At 35.7% G+C, this 20751-nt stretch overlaps 2 protein-coding genes across 3 annotated transcripts; one reads left to right on the forward strand and one right to left on the reverse strand.

The window, feature by feature from the left end:
* Window positions 1-959: 959 nt before the first annotated feature.
* LOC110092311 (protein NRT1/ PTR FAMILY 7.3) lies at window positions 960-5611 on the forward strand. 2 transcript variants are annotated; one of them, XM_020816806.2, is made up of 6 exons: window positions 960-1116; window positions 1392-1557; window positions 3201-3418; window positions 3498-4072; window positions 4302-4788; window positions 4915-5611. In XM_020816806.2, the coding sequence occupies exons 1-6, from the start codon at window positions 1081-1083 to the stop codon at window positions 5287-5289; spliced, it is 1857 nt and encodes a 618-aa protein (XP_020672465.1). In that variant the 5' UTR covers window positions 960-1080; the 3' UTR covers window positions 5290-5611. The 2 variants fall into 2 exon arrangements, with proteins under 2 accessions (XP_020672465.1, XP_020672466.1); XM_020816807.2 differs by having other exon boundaries at window positions 963-1116; window positions 1398-1557.
* Window positions 5612-8381: 2770 nt separating this feature from the next.
* LOC110092321 (pyruvate kinase isozyme G, chloroplastic) lies at window positions 8382-19595 on the reverse strand. The gene is made up of 12 exons (XM_020816824.2): window positions 19116-19595; window positions 17945-18196; window positions 17552-17717; window positions 12527-12661; window positions 12319-12429; window positions 12131-12219; window positions 11645-11707; window positions 10249-10424; window positions 9336-9438; window positions 8994-9169; window positions 8788-8896; window positions 8382-8693 (listed from the first exon to the last, which is right to left on the reverse strand). Exons 1-12 carry the CDS (start codon window positions 19344-19346, stop codon window positions 8586-8588), a joined length of 1719 nt encoding a protein of 572 aa, XP_020672483.1. The 5' UTR covers window positions 19347-19595; the 3' UTR covers window positions 8382-8585.
* Between the last annotated feature and the right edge of the window lie 1156 nt (window positions 19596-20751).

Here is a 20751-nt window from a genome sequence, read left to right on the forward strand (position 1 = left end):
TTGCATTGAGCTGCTTTTCGAGCATATATCAAAAAGAAAAACTACATGATGCTATTAATTTTAGGAGACAAATATTACTAATACACGATTATCTAAAAATTTTATAAAAATAAAATAAAATAAAATAAAATCAGTTTCATGTTACTACCTAAGAAATCGCCAAAGGTGCTATATTGCTCCATGAGATAATTTTAGGACATATCAGTATAAGATTTTGTATGAGACAACTTTCTTAATAATTCTTAAAAATGATTTTTAGGCTTTATTTGAGATGACTTTCTTGCTGCTTCTTAAAACAATTTTTTAGTTAAAAAAAATTAATATTTATATTAGAACATTGCTTTTAAAAAGTAGTGAGAAAGTTGTCTCAAACAAAATCTTAGTACAAAAATTTTTAGTTCTAAAAAACTATAACGTTTATGAAACAAATTTATCTAGATGATTTAATAGATCTTTAGATTTCTAAACACATAAATAAATTTAATAAAAAAGCTTACCAAACATAAACTTTTACTTTCATAACAAAAAATATACACTATAATGAACATACTAACATTAAACAAGATTAATAAATACAATAAATCAAAATACATGCTACAAATATTAAAAAAAAAAACTCGAAAAAGAATATTGTGTCTGCCAGATTAAATGAAAATATGAAGTAAAAATTACAATCCAGTCAAATTTAAATTATTTTATCATTTTTATCATTAATTTATATTTTTCTAATATTTGTTCAACATTTTTGCCTCTTAAAAAAGTATGAATTTTTTTTTTCCATATAATCAATGACACTTTGAGGTTCCTAAGAAGCCAAGTCATTTCCTTATCATTGTAAATATAAAAAAATAAATAGTACATTGGAATCAAATATATCAGGGACACCTATTATCCCTACACGGATCCAACTAAAAAAGTCCCCACTCCCCACCATCTTTTTAACTTGTAGCTTGCTTGCAGCCCTTAGCCGTCCATTCATCCCTCCTCACATCTATAAATTCATGGCTCTAACTCTTCTTCTCTACCATCTCTCCTCCTCCTTCCTCCTCCTGTTCAGACTTCCAAAAGCTTAGAACTCTCATGATGATCAACTCGAAGAACTCCAAAACCAAAATGGTTAGTTCAGTTTGCTAAAGCTGATGTGATCAATCAATCCCTCTACTTCCAATATGCTAAGTTCGAAGTAGAATCTCCATAACTGGACTGCATGATTTCTTCTTTCTTCCTCACTTGCCTTCCTTCTTAATGTTTATATGCTCTTCTTACAGATATATTTTCTATCATTTATTATAATTAGTTGACGATAAATATACCAAACAAATGAATCTCTGTTCTATGTTTAGCATAATCAAAGCATTGTGGCTTACAAGTAGCTGTGTATAATGATGAAGGAACAGTTAGAGCAAGGAAGGAGAGGAAGAGAAGGAGAGGTGGAGCTTGGAAGAGACTTCAAAGAGAAACTCGCTGAATATACCACAGATGGTTCTGTGGACATCAGTGGACAAGTGGCCGCTAAAGCAAGCACAGGAGGATGGGTGGCTGCGGGTCTAGTGCTAGGTAATTCTAACAATTTTCTACCATTCATTTAAGAAAATATATTATTTTTCTTAAATTCCATTTCGTATGTTTTTTCTATGTTATATTTTTCATAATAATAAAACATATTCTCAAATATCTCCTTTTCAAATGTCTATTTTCTCCATGATTTTGATTCCATATAAGAATAGGAGGATTTTATTTCATGCAATATAACAAAAGCCCCTACTTGATCATCATTAACTATATTAGATGAAGCCTTTGAGCTCTTTATATATTTATTTTTTAAAAAGAAATTAATTTAAAAAAAAAATTCTTGACAAAGATGATTCTGTATAGAATAGCTGTAATATTTTATAAAGTTTGTTATGAAGTTATTGTTAGAAAAATAATTCAGTTATTCTAATTGCAAAAAAAAAAAAGTTTTTCATTATATAAATTTTTGAGAAGTAATAAAAGAAATAGTAGACAAATGAAATTGTGTTTGCTACTTAAAAAGCAAAGCAATGAAAAAGCTATTCCAAACACTAAATGATTATGAAGCAATGAATAGTATGCATAGAATTATGAGCATGAATTGTTACAATTATATCTGCATATATAATGATTGGGTGTGTTTCTTTTCCCACACGTTAAAGTTTGTGAGGAAGCAAATATGAGAAGGAAGGGTGGGTCCTTTAATTGATGATTATTATAACTTATATAAGTTTAAACTTTATAAATATAAGAATAATATGTGCATTTATTGTTTGTGGAAATTAAATTAGGCTGCGTCCGTTTGGGTAATCTGGTTTGGAATTAAAGGCAGAAGCAAAAAAAAGGGAGGATTACGTGTGATAAGAGGAAATGGAAAGCAGCTCTTGTTGGTGATTAGTGACATTTTATAGCTTTGCTAAAAGTGATTATTGTGTACTTATATTTGTTATTATTTATTTATTTGTTAGCATTAAAAAATAATTTAATTTTCATAGTAAGTGATGCAAGAAGAAAAAATATATAAAATTGTTAAATTATTGTCCATAAACTTTCATATTTTCATAAATTATGTTTAATTTGTTAAAAAGATGCATGAATTTGCATTTATAGCGTAAGGGGAAGAACTTTTAATTGAAATGGATTTATATTTTAATACATATTTAATACTAATATGATATTAATACATAGCAATAAGATTAAATTACAAAGTCGGTCAGTGAAAAAAAAAGCTCACTATATAATAGATATTTCAATGAATTTCAAAGTCATTAATTTTTTTTTTTTGGAGATAAGTGCAATATAAACTTTAATGAACAAATTCATTGACTTTGCCGCACATCTAACCAAACTTTTATTAGAATGTCCTGATATAAAACTTAGGACCTATTTAGGACGGTTGTAATGTTTTATAAAATTGATTATGAAATTGCTGATGAGAAAATAATTACGCTATTATAATTACATAAAACAACTTTACAACACATAAGTTTTTGAAAAATAATGAGAAAGTAGCAAAAAAATAGTAGCCTAATGAAATTATGATTGCTATATGAAAAACAAGATAGCTATAAAACTATCCCAAATAGATCCTTAGTCATCCAAATGAGAGAGGAATCATCCTATTACAAGTTTAAAATTTTGGATTCTATAGTATTATATGCTCACCCTATTTAATATATATTATGCAGTGAATCAAGGATTAGCCACGCTTGCCTTCTTTGGCGTTGGTGTGAACTTGGTATTATTCTTGACAAGAGTGGTAGGCCAAAACAATGCAGATGCAGCTAACAATGTAAGCAAGTGGACTGGAACTGTTTACATATTCTCCCTTGTTGGTGCTTTCCTCAGCGACTCTTATTGGGGAAGATATAAGACCTGTGTGGTCTTTCAACTCATATTTGTCATTGTGAGCTCGTCATACACTAAACACTCATATAAGCTTGTTATCACTTCTTATAACTAATTTATTTTTGTAATTATCTCAGGGCTTGATAACACTATCCCTAAGCTCACAAATGTTCATGCTTAGGCCCTCAGGGTGTGGAAATGCTAAGGAGCCTTGTGGGGCACACTCAAGTTTGGAGATGGGATTATTCTACCTCTCCATATACTTAGTGGCCCTAGGAAATGGAGGTTACCAGCCTAATATTGCAACATTTGGGTCTGACCAATTTGAGGAGGGTGACCCTAGAGAAGCTCATTCTAAAGTTTCCTTCTTTAGTTATTTCTACTTGGCCCTCAACTTAGGATCACTCTTCTCCAATACATTCTTGAGCTACTATCAAGATGAAGGGTTGTGGGCATTGGGGTTTTGGGCCTCAAGTGGGTCGGCCTTATTGGCCCTAATCCTATTCCTTTGTGGTACTCGACATTATCGGCATTTTAGGCCCGGAGGCAACCCTCTGTCGAGAGTAAGTCAAGTTGTACTTGCAGCTTTGAAGAAGTGGAAAGTCAAGATGCCACCCCCTGGAGAGGAGGATTTGTATGAGTTGGATGGAAAGGAAATTGAGGCAGCTACAACAGAGGGGAGTAAGAGGATCCTCCATTCTGAAGGATTTAGGTGAGATTGTGTTCAACTAATGGATTTAGTAAATATATTTATCATAATTTTTTTCTTAGCTAATTATAATTTACACCATCGAATATGTAAAAAAATCATATTTATCATGAATAAATATGACATTATCCAAACATTATGGTATTTTCTCAGATACATCTTTTATTAATAAATATTTTTTATGATGTTTTAAAAATATATTAACTTTGAATGAATGAATGAACTTTTGAAGGTTCTTAGATCGAGCTGCCCTCATCACCACTACCGACTTCACTCCCTCCGGCGACTCCACCACCCCCAATCCATGGAGGCTCTGCACAATCACCCAAGTCGAAGAAGTAAAATGCATTCTTCGCCTCCTCCCCATATGGCTCTGCACCATCCTCTACTCCGTTGTCTTCACTCAAATGGCTTCCCTCTTCGTTGAGCAAGGTGCAGCCATGAACACCACCATCGTTGCTGGATTTCGTATCCCTCCGGCGAGCATGTCTGCCTTCGACATCCTCAGCGTGGCCCTCTTCATTTTCTTCTACCGCCGCCTCCTCCAACCAATCGCTGCCGCCCTTCGCCACGACCCAAGGGGATTAACAGAGCTTCACAGAATGGGGGTCGGCCTCATCGTCGCTGTCGCTGCCATGATCGCTGCCGGTTTCGTCGAGCACTTCAGATTGAAATTGGCGCGTGGTGGCAATGCCAGCTCTCTCAGCATATTGTGGCAGGTAAGACACGAACTTGAACAAAAAAAGTTCTGTTTGTTCGGTAAATGAGCAAAATAAGATCAAAATTTGAACTCCAACGCGTTTTTGTTCGATTCAATAGTTTTCTAAACAGAACCATTGTGACAGGTACCGCAATATATGCTGATAGGAGCATCAGAGGTGTTCATGTACGTTGGGCAGCTGGAGTTCTTCAATGAACAGGCGCCGGAAGGACTCAAGAGCTTTGGAAGTGCCCTCTGTATGACCTCCATCTCTCTGGGAAACTATGTGAGCGATATTCTGGTAACTGTGGTAATGAAAATCACCGGAAAAGATGATAGCCCAGGGTGGATTCCGGTGAACCTGAACAGAGGACATATGGATAGGTTCTACTTCCTTCTGGCTACTTTAACTAGTGTTGATTTTGTGATTTATGTTATCTGTGCAAAGTGGTATAAGTGCATTAAGATAGAAGGAAAGTGCGAGGAAGAAGAAGAAGAAGAAGAAGATTTCAGTGATTAAGTTGAACTGCTACTCAGATAAAAGGTAAGGTGAGCATAGCTCACAAAACATATTTTTGCTTTGTATTACTCTGTATTGTTCTGTATTGATATTAGTTTAGTATCAATACATAACCGATACAGAGTGGGAGCAAGAACTAGCTCTGCAAAAGCAATCAATAATCTCTCTATTTCAACATGAAATGAGATTAAGGGGTTAGAAATAACTGTTTCTTGTTCATTGTTTCCTGCATAAGAATCCTGATGTATATTATTAGTTACTCTGTATTATTGCCAGCTTGATGATCTATGAATGAGGATGAGACATATCTTAGTACAGCAAATGAAAATTGTGTTAGCTATCATGTAAAGATGCAGCAGAAAAAAGACTACCACAGAGAGACTGACAAGCTTATAATGGGTTTGTGGTAAAAGAAATGTGAGATAAATAAAATGTCTACAGAACATACCTGAATCCTTTGTGCCTAACTTATCTCCATAGTGCATAATGACTCGCTCCATTCAAAATATATAATCAATATTTAATTAAGTCTAATTAATTAAATATTTAATGCTAATGATTTAAGTATATGATCTAATCATTAGATATGATCAGATTTATAAACCTCAATCAAAATTAGGGAAATACATAAGATATTATTTTAGTTGTTTTGGGAAGTTTAAAAATTAGCATAGTCATCTTTAAATTAATTTAATTTTCTTTACATAATTTTTTAGGTATATAAGATAAAAGAATTGATAGTATAGCATAGAATAAATTATCAAATCAATAATTAATCCATCATTAAGGCTTCGTGTGGGACAACTTTCTTACTGCTTCTTAATATAACTTTTTATTATAAAAATTAATTTTTTGTACTAAAAAGCTACTTTAAGAAGTTGTAATAAATCCATCCCAAATAAAGCCTAAAACTTTATTTGGGACGACTTTCTTTCTGTTTCTTAAAACAACTTCTTAGTACTAAAATTAAATTCTTTATATTAGGAAACTGCTTTAAGAAGCAATAAGAAAATCGTCCCCAACGAAACCTAAATGAGCATTTTATCAAATTCATAATAAATAAGCACATTCATGAACATAAATAAACAAACAAATCAATGTTCAATCTTACACATTTATATGATGAGCATTTTCAATTTTATTCAAACTTCCTAAATTATTTAATTAAATAAATATAAATGGGACTTATATGAACGAATATTAATTATTTTAATATGAGCTGCTAGTAACTTAAAAGGCCTCAAGTTAGATATCAACTTAATTATCATACAGGTTAGTATTAGACGATAGATATTCATCTCCTCTCTGTCAATTTCTATTCTATTTCTTTTTCTTTTCAGTACAGATTTTATGGTATAAAAGAAAGCCTCGAAGTGAATCATCCTAGTCTTCGAATTCCTTGATAAAATATCATAACAAGAAATATTTCTTGCAAAATTATGGTTGAAATCTTTGAAGCCATTGCAATTGGTAATCCAACATAAAATCCATAGATATTATAATCCTGCTCCTAAAATAACAATACAGCTAGCTAATAAAAGTATTGCAATAATCCTTTCCAATTTTCTGTTCTTTGCCTTCTTTATGAAATATCCATCTCATTGATATTTCCTAGAATGGCTCCTTCATACTTATGTCAATATAGAAATATACAGAAAGAGGCCATTTCAAAAAAGGTTAAAAGGCGGAGATTTATACAAAAGATAAAGAACATAAAAGAGGAAAGGATTATCAAAACCCTATGCGGTTGTATAAGAAGATTTGAGTAAAAGGCCGGGAAAGGGGAAATTTTAAGTCTCCGCGTTTGCAATCGATATATAAAGACAAACTAACCTGCGTGCAAGGAAAGAAAACATGGAAATGGAAGATGGTATTCAAAAAGGACAAATAGAAGGTTCGATCTATATAATAAAACAAGATCTGCATTCTTTCAATAAATTTTTCCTAATTCCCTTCCATATCTGAATTTAAATCAGCCCCCCTTTTCCTGGATAAATTTTCCTAATTCTCTACCAATTTTGATTTCCTACGGTAAGTAATTATAGGTTGAGTTATTCCCCTTTGGATCCCCCTCTTTCCTTGCCCCCCAAACATCCTAGTGCGTCCCACAGCCTCCGCAAATATAGTAGAGATTATAACAATGGGTACACAGTTTACAATGGCATACATAGAAAGTAATAAACAGCAATGAAGCAAGAAGAGTTGATGTTGACTCGTGCACATTTTCATAAATGTATTTCACACCATATCTACCAACTCACATTAAATGAGATAAGGGTTCATAGCAGAATCCGAATATTCAAATAGTATATATCGAAAATGGAAATGATGCCCCGATAGAAGTTTCACTGCTTCTTCATCTACAACTAAATAAATTTATTCATTTTTTAAAAACATATCAGCATCTGACATGTACTCATATGCAAGGTCACGCACCATGCCATATGCATGTATGTGTGTTGCAGTAGAAACCAAGGCTCGCAGTAATATAATTGTAGCTCAGGCATGGGCGGATCCACCTTAAGCCCTGGGGGAATTGCCACCTCCCGAAAAAATTATGAAAAAAAATAAATTATTACATGATTCTATAGGTAATTTGTCTCGCTTCATGTATTTTTCAGTCTTTATTACAAAGGTTTTTAGATGCTTCCTCCAGAAACCTCTGCAGGGGCACTGCCCCTTGACCCCGCGACTTGACCGGACAAGTCGAACCCCGCCAGGGGGTGCTGCCCCCTTGGACCCCCGACATATCTGCGAAGCATACAATGATGAAAAGATAGGGGTCGAGAGGCAGTACCCTTTGAACAAATTTTGGTTGTAAGTATATTTATGAAAAAAAAAACTTTACACTTTTACTTGTAAGTTTGCCGCCCCCCCCCCCCCCCCCCCCCCTTAAAATTAAGGTTGGATCCGCCCTTGAGCCCAGGTGCAGAAAACTTAACTTCCTACAATTTCAGCAAATAGAAACGTTTCTATTATGGGACACTGTTGATTTGTAAGACCTTTTATCTAACAAATAGCCATACACAATGCTTTCAATCCAAGAAAATGCATTCCAGTTTGCAAAATCCATCGTAAAAAATAGTTGTCAATGGGCAGCAACAAACAAGTTTATTTCTCACTGTAAAAACACAAAAGTAATTCTATTTTACATGAACATTGAACGGAATGGAACTAAGAGAAATTAAAAAAAAAAAAGGTTTATCAATTACATTTTAATTGAAAATTTAATCAAATAATAATGTCTAGCTGAGAGCAAAATTTTGAGAGAAAATTGCCTGAGGACTATGCCATCTTCAAACCTTCCGAAGTTGTATGTGATGTGTGGATTCCTCGCGCCATATAGTGTGTGTTCCACTCTGAACAAGTGTAACAAATTCTTCGTTCTTTAGAAATCCCTGATTCTGTTATAAGAAATACGACAATAGAATTAAAATAACAAAGAGAAAGACAGTTAAGGTTGCAACTAGTAGGCTGGAATTAAGCATAGCTTTATACCAATAAGCGGCTTGTTGCTCTGGAGAAAGTCTCTTCAGCATCATCAGAAAACTTCATATAAATAGGTAATACTCCATGATAAAGTGCCAACCTCTGCTTAATCCTTTTGCTGCAAACAAAATTCATTGTGATTTAACATCTTTAAATCATCTTCGATGACATATTGAAAGTGCAGTTCATAGTAGAGTAAAATTGGAAGAACTTACTCATTAGTAAAAGCAAAAATAGTTGATGATGGACGATAATGACTTAGAAGTATAGCCATGGACCCAGTTCTGGTGAAAACAATAATAGAAGTACCAAGAGTATTGCTCATTATAGCGGCATGTAATGCAAACATTGCACTCATATGGCTTTGAAAAAACTCCTCGCCATGGGAAACCTTCAAAAATCAAATGGGTTAAGGAAAAAAATTACAGAATGAAAGCACTTTAGATCATCTCAGCAACACTTCAAAATAACTTGATCATTTCAAATCAAGATAAAGATGTTTATAAGAAACCCAAAAGAATGACTTAGCCTCTATGTTCTCGGTAATCTGTACATACCAGGACCTCTGTAGCAAGACTTGGATGGGAAATACTAGTCAACTGTGATGATTCAGTTTTTAATGCCACGGTGTGCATTACAGTAACTGCTTTTATGGGATACCTACAACCAAAGTAGGGTATGTGCTTAGAAATATCAGGAAAACAAGGTAGAAGTGAACTTAATCTTTTATAGGATCAATGAAAATGCATCCCAAATAATTTTTCCGACAACATTAAAGCAACCATCTTTGCATTTGCTTGTTTCCATGACTATTAGCCTCTTTCTAGCTAGGGGTGTCAATATTTGACATGACCCGAAAATCCAACTCGAACCCGACCCGAAAATATCGGGTTAGGGTCAACCCAAACCCGAAACGGGTTGGGTTCGGGTTCAACAATTCAACCCGTTTAAAAAATCGGGTTGGGTTCGGGTTGACACTTAGACCCAAAAATGACCCAGAATTGACCTGTTTTTGACCCGAAAACCCGATTTTGACAAGGCAAACCGAGATTGACCTATTTTGACCCGAAAAGCAGAGATTGACCCATTTTTGGACCTAAAAACTAGCAGTTTTTTGTTGGCATCAGGTCAATCAGGTCGTGTCGGGTTGACCCAGACCCGAAGCGGGTCGGGTTCGGGTCTAGAAAATTGACCCGTTTGCAAAAACCGGTAAGGTTCGGGTTGACCCGAATAGTGTCAGGTCATTTTCGGGTTCGACTCAAACCCGACCCGTGACCCGAAATTGACACCCCTACTTCTAGCTCTCATAAATTTAGTTATCTAATAAAACATGGACACCTTGAGCACTGCAATATCAATTATTGATCAATGCAGTCATATTTCCTCCAGCAGTCTAGAATACGGTTAATAAAATTTCCCATCGTGCTCGTAAAGATAATTATCTAGAACTTTTTAAACAAAGCCACTTACTTCCCGTGGGCTGTTTCTCCAGAGAGCATTACGGCATCAGTGCCTTCACGCACAGCAATTGCTATATCAGATACTTCTGCTCTAGTTGGGGTTGGGTGATTAATCATGCTCTCCAACATATTGGTTGCGACAATAACAGGCTTTTGCATGCTGCGACATCTTCTAATGATCTCCTCCTGATAAATGATTAGAAAGGCCTTTATCAAGCAAAGGTAAGAAAAAGCATAAATGACAATTAATTTTCCTCTTCGAATAGAAGACAAACATTTATTTATGTAAAGGACGTAAGGATATGCCCTAAACTCTACTAAACAGAAAATTTTCATACATTAAGGAGGAAATTAGATATCAGATCTCTTTCAAGATAAAACCATGCTATCACTGTATCTGATCTTTTTAGAGCTATAAGTCTTTTGTGGATCAAAGAATCTGAAGGATCAATCTACAAGATCTACCGCACAAATATGATGAACGCACATTATTATCAACTACAAAATGCCTCCATTGGACGTTGCAGATTGAGAATTAGTTGAAGAGAAGAGTGGATTGCACAAGCTGTTTCAGTCTTAGTCACATAAAGAAGATATTTGCTGGTACACACTGGATGGAATCGATGCTTAGGTTGCATATCTCACTTATGATTGATGATTAATGTAATCCTTGCTAAAATTACTCCACAGTTTTATTTTTAACAAGGCCATTATACAACTTAACATTACATTTAAACTTCCCATTATAACCATCCATAGACTTACCATCAGTGAGGCTACCAAAAAGAAATACTCAACAAGAAGCATTTTATTGAAAATCAGGTACCGCATTAGGGATGCCTGCATAGATTATGGTGATTTTCCTTTTCCTGTAAGAATCACTTAAGCCATACTTCAGCTTTGTAAATATTGTATAAAGAAAGAGCATTTACACACTAATATCATTATGATGCCTGAACAAAATGTACAAATAAAACTAAGCTTTTTTTTTTTTTTTTTACATGAACAACAACAACAACAACATCAAGCCTTTTTTACATGAACGAATATTAAAAAAATAAACATGAAACGAAAAAGTTAATATGCAGCTCTCAATCGATAGTCCACCGAAATCATATCAAGTATACACTCCAAACGGTGTTGTCAAGGATATGAAAAAAGCTAAGATTTGTTGATCAACATATAATTCAGTAAATTGTGTATTTCAACTTGATAAGTAATTATCGATCCAAGAAAATATGTATTTTGGTATTTTGAGAACAAACATAACCTTCTTATTAAGAAAATGAACTCAACCAAACCATTCTCTAATCAAATCACAGAGCAAAATCATCAATGTCACAATCACATATGAATAAGATACATATTTTGATTTGGTGCTTTAATGCGTATCTCAAGACAGTTACCTGCAGCAGTGGAACTTCCTCTATTGGAAGCTCAGCTCCAAGGTCACCACGAGCCACCATGGCCTATAATTGTTTACATAAGCACCATCATAAAAAATCATATGGCAGAAAAATCTAAAAAAGAAAAAAAAAACATTTCTATTGTCTACAGAAGAAAGAAAAGTTTTGATGAACTGGCTACATCACAAAATAAATGGCTTAAGTATCTCTGTTCAAAAAGTGTCCAATTTAACAAAAGCTTATTTATAAGAAATGAAATTTATATATACAAGAAAGTGGTGCGAGTTAAATGTACTAGGAACAAATTTTTTTAAGAAGAAAAACAGGTCCTTTAGATGTATCTTATCCAACAGCCAAGTTCATTACTATGTCATATTCAAACATATGTTGATGAATTATTAACATTGAGTTCAAAAGTGGTAGAACAACATTAATGTTGTAAACAAAGCAAGGAAACTTAATAAAACCATCAAAAAAGTTCCGTACCCCATCAGACGCGGATAGAATAGACTCGAGGTTGGGTATTGAATCAGCACTTTCAATCTTAACAATTACATGGATATCTGCATTGCAACCTAAAATCCCAAAAGATGAATATAACAAACTAAAATAGAAAAGACAGTGAAGAATAAAAATATTTATTAAATAGAACTGAAAATTGACTAAAACCTTACTTTTGAGGTAATCTTTCAATTCACAAACAACTTTTGCATCTTTTACAAATGATAATGCATAGAAGTCAATTTTGTTGTCCACCCCAAATTTAATATCTTCCCAATCCTTTTCTGTCAGAGCACACATCAAACAGATAGTTAAGAAACTTTACAAGTAGCATATCAAAAGCAGGATTTAAATTCTCTAGTTGAAGATAACATGAACAACCTGTTATAGATGGCAAGGTAGCACTTTTCCCTCGAACATTCAAATGGCGTCTAGATTTAAGCTCTCCACCATCAATTACTTTGCATTTAACAACATCAACAGTTTTTTCCTTCACAGATAGTGTCATCATCCCACCTAAGAGTAACACAACAGCAATTGAATTATGATTCAAGAACATGTCTATCATAACATCAAAATATATTTATAGCTTAAAAATGTCATAATGATCGATGAAAAACATAACTTAATGGATAGACTAATAATAGAAGGGAAAAAAGGTCCAAATCATCTATATATAATAATCATGGTGATGGACCAGTCCCTCCTGGACCAACCATGGCTTACAGTAGGTAGAACTCCTGCCTGCATTAAAATCCAGCCCTTTTGGGGTGGGCTCCAAGGGGATAATTCAAAGGGAGATAGGGGCAGCTAAGAGGGAAAATTCAAATGAAGGGCCTTGTTGACCCAAAACCAAAAAAAAGCACGAAAAAAGGGAAAATTGGATGATTTAAGTGACGCATGTTGGCACGGCGCGTAACATGAAGGGGTCAAACAATCTCTGATTGCTAAACGGACTGCGTTGTTGCGATTGGAGCGTCGGATTTGCCCTAAACAAAGCCCCTCGCATTATATTTGAGCAGAATCAGTCAAAATTGGTGATTGACACCCGAAATTGATGCACGATATTGCCTAAATGGCGTATGATCACAAAACGGACATCGCCATTGCGTTCAGAATGTTGAAAATACCTAAAATTGACTATAATTTTGTCTAATAAAATTTGTATTAGGAAATTGACGCATTTTTCGAGGAATGCACGTATTTTGAGGCAACAACGCGTAAGTAGAGATTATGGTTATTTTGACTTTTGTTATTTAATGATAATAATGGCATTATTATTATTATTATCTAAAATAACAAATCAAAATTAAATTAACACAGCTCACCTTGATCTGTTGGTTGAGAGCCTATGCTTCCAACAAAGAGGTCTTGGGTTCGAGTCTTTGTGTATGCGTTGTGTGTGTGAGTTTGCCTTAAATGGCCTAAATGTCCCAAAAAAAAATTAAATTAAAAAATATATCAAAAATCAATCGATACCTCATATCTTGTCGAAGAAATCTCGGAAATCCCGTTGAACCCGCTGCCGCAACTGCTTTGCGTCTCCTCCTGAAATTTTTGCTCAAATTTCGTCTCTCATTTCGATCGAAGCTCTACTTAGTCGTTAAAACGAGAATGAAGCAAATGATTTTTGTTCATGTTCTTCCGTGCTCGAATGAAGGAATCCCAAACTCGAACGAGCTCTTAGACGAACTCTCCCTCAGCCCCTCCATCTCAACCTGCCGCAGACCATTCACTCTCGTCACATGCACCTATGCAAACCTCACGCCTCTTCTACCTCAAACCGCACTACCCTTCATGATGATGATATCAGCAGGAGATTTTGGTGCTCCTATCACTGGAAGAATTGTAGATCGACAGCTACGATTAGAAGTCTTTATTTATGATGCATTTTATGTATTTCCTTTATTTATATTTCAATTTTTACCATTATACCCCTGTGAGAGATTTCTTTTATGCTGTAGCCCTAGGGCATTTTTAATCTTTAAGTTTCTTTTATTTTGGAGGCCTTTATATTAAGGCCTTAGTCATTGTATTAGATTAATGATGATTGATGAATGAAATTTCAGCTTTTTGTTTTCATTGTGTTGAGAGCTCTTGAGAAAGGAGAAGACCCTTGGTGAGGGCAAAAGCAATACCCGTCAGAGTCGGAAGAGTCCGGGCTCACAGTCTACCTCCCCTTCCCTAGTACCACCACCGGCCCACTACCCTTTTCTCTCCCAACCGACGGTCCCTCCCCCCTTCTTCCCCAAACCACGATCACATCCCCCATCTCCACCCAAACCACCGACCAACTCCTCTCCATCACACTGCCAGCCTCCTTCCCCTCCTCCCCCACCGCCGGTCATAATTTCCCAAATCCTAAGCCGCCGGCTTAACCTATCCCAAGACCCTTGAGTCCAATTCAATTAATCCATTATTAACTACTTAATTTAGCCCCTATCTTATTTGGAAAGATTTCGTAATTCAAAATGAATTTGAATTTTAAAATCTTTTCTAAATAGCATACACCTATTTTAGGAAGTCAATCACCATAAATCTGAAGTTAATTCAGATTTGATTTTCCAATCAACAATTAATACAATGAGCTACATATGTTGAATGTGGACACGTTTCTCTCCCCTTCTCTTGCCCCCCCCCCCTCTACCCTTTTCTCTCTCCAGTTAAATCCCCCCTCTTAATTAAAGCCCATTAATCCCCATATAAGCTGCCGGCCCCTCACCCCCTCTCTCTCTCTCTTACCGTCGTCCCCTCCCCTCTCTCTCTTCTCCACTTAAATTATTTCTCAATTAAAACCCAATCCCCCCTCTTCATCATATCGGCCACCTCTAATCCATCCATCAATTAGAGAATTTTGAATTCAAATTCTCCCTCCTTCCCTCTCAAATTAATTCCAATATTAATTTCTACTCAATATTAATTAATCAAGGAATTAATTCCCTCATCTCCTCTTGACTCCTCTTACTACCTAAATCCCTAACCCAAGGCTCTCCAAGCCGGCCGACCTCTCCTCTCCATCAAATCGCCTGCCACTTTGGTCCGTCCCGGAATTGAAGAGACTTCTCTCCTCCAAGGATGGCCGATCCTGAGCATGACCACGGATTCATCTACGACCATCCAGGCTTAGTGGATGTTCTACATTCTCCCTTCTTTGAAGTTGACTTAAGAGATCGACGACACCGTAGAAGAATACATTGATCGGGTTCTCTTTTCCTTGACTACCGCCATCGAACAACGTCATTCCACCATCCAGTGGCAAATTACATAGCATCCACCAGCTTCCTCCTATTCGGGTAACTTCCTGTTGGTCCAAAACCTAAGTGTTTATTATCTTCTAGTGGGCAAATTATAAGGTGCGGACACCGGACGTAAGGTTGCATCCAGATTTGCTGAACTTTAGTTGCCCTTTTGTTGTCCTTTTGCAAATAATTGCATATTAGATGCCCTTTTGCTGAGCACTTGCAAAAATGCAGCAAAATCGCAGCTAAAGCGCAACAAATATCCTACTAATTGAGTATTTATTGCCTTTTGTTATGCTTTTGTAAATACTCAGCAAAAAGGCAGCTAATATGCAATTATTTGTAAAAACACAACAAAAGGGCATCTAAAGCGTAGCAAATCTAGATGCAACCTTACGCCTGGTGTCCGCACCTAATAATTTCCCCTTCTAGTGGCATCCGTATTATTGTTTAATTTGTTCTCCTGCTAAGCCTATGGTAAGAGTGTGAGTGAGGGAAACTCAGGTTGAAAGTTCTATTTGTTAATCAGTGGATTCTTATTATTTGCCCCTAAGTATTGAAAATTTTGTTTTATTTTATATTGGCCTTCTAATCTAGTTGTAACTGCATACCATTACACGATCTATAATTGAATAATCCTAGAATTTAACTTGGTGAAACATTGAGTTTAAAATTAGCAAGGCTTAATAACTTGTTATTAATTCCTAAGCAATTCTTGTTTCCATATATGTTTCACATCACTTCCTCTTCAGAGCCAAACCTCCTTCCTCAAGTCGTCCACGGTTCCAACCTCTACTCTTCCTCTCAATCCGACAACCACCAACCCACACCAGCAATCGATCTCAAATCCTACGCCTCCGATCCCAATCGCACGGCCTGTGGCACCTTCGGCCAAACCCACTCCAACATGCTACAGTCGTTAGATTGCCTCCACTTGTAGCCCAACTTTTGCACTTCTCTGTCGCTCAATTCCCTCTAGCCGACGCTTCATCAACCTTTTGCAAACCAACCTCACACTCGACCCGTCTTCCTCCATCCCAAACAGTCGAAGTACCCCCTGCTCCAACTTCCTGAGGCTTCCAATCAAGCAACTGTACCGACCCCAGCCTCGACTACCTCTGTTTTGTTTCTCAAAGTCACACGCCACTATGTTGATTGATCCGAACCCGTTACCCTATCCGATCTCAGCAACACAACTCCGCTACAACCCACACTTGCCTACAGCCCACATTAATTTTGTACATCCAAGCCCAATAGTAATCTCAATCAACCTAACCCAACCCACTGAAATCAGTCCGAGACACTCATATAGCCACTCAGTTTCCTCTCCCTCTACTATCATTATTAATTAATAATTAGTATTAATACTAACTATTATTATTATAAAAAAGAGGGAAAACCAGAAAACAAAAAAGAGAAGAAAAGAAAATTCAAAAAAAGAGAAAGAAAAGAGAGTTACTTTTTGTGCGCAATCATCACCGTCGACACCACCACCTCAACACTATCGTCGTCGACTGCCTACACTTGTGCATAAATGTACCTAAAACACAATACTCCATTCCCGCATTCAACGCTCACAGCGCGTCAAAGGACCACATATACAAGCTCTCGTAGGGTGGTGGGAGGAAGCCTAATCCAACACTTACAGCAAGGGACAACTCGCTTACAAGCAACAGGTGGAAGGCGCCTGATGCATCGTACAACATATTTACATACTAAAGTACACTCCCGCAACCTGAGTACTAAAGAAAATAATAATTTACATAAGAAGAAATGAAGCGTAGCGCCACGCCACCAGATCAGCAACACTCGCAAAAGTAGGCAAAAGGCGTCTACAGGCTTCTAAATAAAATGCTATGTGCACTTAAATGAAATCCATTCACATGGCAGATTAGTGCCAGGCATTTCAAAACACCCCCAAGCATGGGAATACGCACTAATGCATTCATATCGTGCATATACACATCACAAGATGTCAAATACATCATGCAAGCATATCATACAACATGTAAATGTGTTTGGACATTGGCAAAGAAAACTTGCAGTAAAGTATCAATCCAAAATGAGACAAAAATCATCTAGTTAGCAATTTGATCATTCAAACAACAAAAACAATTTGACTCAAAATATTGAAGATTCAAATTCAACATATAAGAATAGTACTTACCATCAACCAATATAATGTCTCCAACATCCACATCATTTATGAAGCCATCATAGTTTACGCTAACAGTATTCTCAGTGCTGACTCCTCTTTTGATGGTGAAATTGAACTCCTGGCCTTCCACAAGTAAAATGGGCTGGGGTACATCTCCACTTCTAACTTCAGGCCCCTATATTAATTTTTTAGCTTCAAACATCCATTCTGTAGCATTTTTTATCAAATTCATAACCAGTAGATATTATATTGTCAATCTTTTCTTAGGGTTACTAATTGATGACCTTCTTCTAATTTAAGATCTACTGGATGTTGCAAAGATGAGTAGATCAACTACACACAAACCTAAGTTATCTGAAGAAAAAAGAAATTGAAAGATTAAGATCTTGCAGATAGTGTTACCTTTGTATCTAACATTATTGCAATGACATTATCTTCGGACTGAGCATTATACTCTCTAACCAAATCAATAGTTTTCTGATGTGATTTATGATCTCCATGTGACATATTCAGCCGTGCAACATTCATTCCTTTTTGAGCAAGCTTCCATATCATTTCACGTGAACTTGTAGAAGGCCCTATTGTGCACACAATCTTTGTTTTTCTTCGAGAATTCGTAAACACCCCCATGTTGCTTGTTTTTTGCTCACCTAACTGAAGACAATGCAAGACATTCTTGTTTAACAGATCAAAGTTATAAATTTATAATGATGAGAAAATCAAACAGAAATCAAGGAAGACAACCATATTAACTTATGTGTGAGCTCTGATGCATGAAAATGGCTACAGTAAAAACAAGTCCCAAAACAAAGATAGGTGGCAGAAATAAGCAATACAACCCACCTAGCTTAGCATGAAACCTCATTTAGAAGAGTAAATCAAATCATTAAATACTTATTAGAGGATTAAATCAATAGGTTTTGATTCAAGAACTGCAAGTGAGATTAAATAGTTTTGTTCATAGATTGTCTTAATCAAAGTATGTAATGGAAAAAAATCACAGAACAAGCGAATCCCAGTAGATTTGTTCATGTCTCCAATTCTATTTTCTTGAAAATGTAAAATCTTTTTGAACCCAATCATCACATTATGCAACAAAGAAAGGAAAAAAATTGTCAAAGTTCCTAATAAGATATTTGACTTGCACTAATCCATAATCCAATGTATAAAAGATCATATGATACGAACAAGACACTGAAAACAGTAACAAAAACAACATAAGAAATGAGAAAAGTTGATTAATTTGAACTTATCTAAAACTCCACGAAATTGTGGGATAAGGTTTTAGGCAATTCGAGGATTTTTACAACTTCAAGAGATTGAGGGAGAAAAAGACCCACAAGTAAGGCCAAGTTCATTCATTCTTTTTGGGTGTCATAATATCTCAACAAGATGAGTGTTTATAATCTAAAATCTAACTAAAAGCCTATTAAACCACTTAATCGATCTAAAACATATAAGCTAACATGAATACTAATTGCTCATTGAAAAACACGCCTTACCATTTATTTATATCATCATACCAACCCCAAACTTCCTAAAATCAACCCGCCAAAGCGTTAAAAAAACTCACCACACTCGCCGGCCCATTGACAGATGCCGATACAGCCGTCCCCTCGCTCTTCTCCACCGCCCTCTCCGATCTAACCACCATGCCTCCCAGGAATGACAACGACGAGCGCGACCACCCTCTGCTCACAGCAACAGCGCGGCTTACATGTCGGGAAAAAGCTAGGCCGGCGTGATCCCCTCCACTCGGTATCGTTCCCGCCAGAATGCTACCAATCTCCGCTGAAGCAGCCATTATTAGATCAGAAAAAACTCACAGAGCATACGATGAAAGGCCGCAAGAACAGAAAAGGAAGAGTTTTTATAGAGGGAATTGATGGTGCTAATGGAGTAATGGTACGAGAATTCAGCATAGCGCTTTTTGCGGTTATGCCAACGCAGACCAGAAGAACTTGTGGACGGAGGAAGGACGACACGCAGAGAGAAGTCTGGAGTGATCTTCGATTTCGGCGTCCTTGTTATGGCGAATTCTGTGTTTGGCTAAGAAATATTTGGAGAATAAAAGAAACTATACAAATTGGTGTTTATTAATTATTTGGATTTGAAGATCAAAGATAAAGAAAATTATTATTTTTAATTGGGCATTTTAAGTAAAAATATATAATAAGATTTTAATTCCTGTCTTAAACGGGTAAAAAGTGAAGAGAAAGATATTCACTAAGAAGCTATTTCATTTGTTGAAAAATAAAACAAAATAAAATATTATATAAAAGGAATGAATTATATTTAAATTATTTAAAATTATTTGAATGGCTGTAAAATAAATACATATGATTAATTTTAATTTGACTCAAAGTAAAATAAACATGTATAAAATCCAACGATAGTGGTATGCGCTGGCCCAAAGGGCAATGACGGTAGTCGATTCCGACTGGTCAAGGTGGTGTTAGCAATAGTTGACAATTGACCCTCATTGCAGGGAACTTTTATTACGTCCGGTGTAAGGACATAGAGGAATGTCCGGTTGGAGGCAAAATCCCGCCAAAAAAACTCGGTATTTGCTTGGTACAACTAGGTATTATTTAATATTAACGAGGAATACCGCTCTTTGAAGACCAATACCGAGCTGTACCGAGAAATACTGAGTTGTACCGAGTTTTTCTAGGAAAAACTCGGTACAACTTTTGTATAACTCGGTATTTCTCGGTTTAGCTCGGTATAACTCGGTATTGGGTCTTCAAATGATGGTATTCCTCGTTATTGTTTGGTATTGCTCGGTATTTGCTCGGTACAACTCGTTTTTTGGCGGGATTTGGCCTCCGACCGGACGGAGGACGTAATAATTGTTCCATTGCAGGTGATCATGATTCAATTTAAATGAATAATTTATTTTTTAATTAATTGCTAATTATCTTAAAAACTATTATCAAAATGTTGAATTGGAATCATATCCACATTAAATTTATATTTTGACACTCTTCATTTGTACATAAGAAATAAAAGCTAATGAAATTAGTTCTCAATAATCATAAATCATACCACTTTATGTTATAATAAAAATTATTTTTGGTTGGTTAAATTTTTTTCTAAGATATTTCTATCAATAACTAACATAGCTATAGATTTAATTAGAACAAATTAATAAATTTCAGCATTACTAACCTCATCTTAGTGTGTAGACAGTTTAGAAGAGGGTGCTT

Source organism: Dendrobium catenatum, unplaced genomic scaffold (assembly GCF_001605985.2).
Source record: "Dendrobium catenatum unplaced genomic scaffold, ASM160598v2 fragScaff_scaffold_943, whole genome shotgun sequence".
NCBI lineage: Eukaryota > Viridiplantae > Streptophyta > Magnoliopsida > Asparagales > Orchidaceae > Dendrobium > Dendrobium catenatum.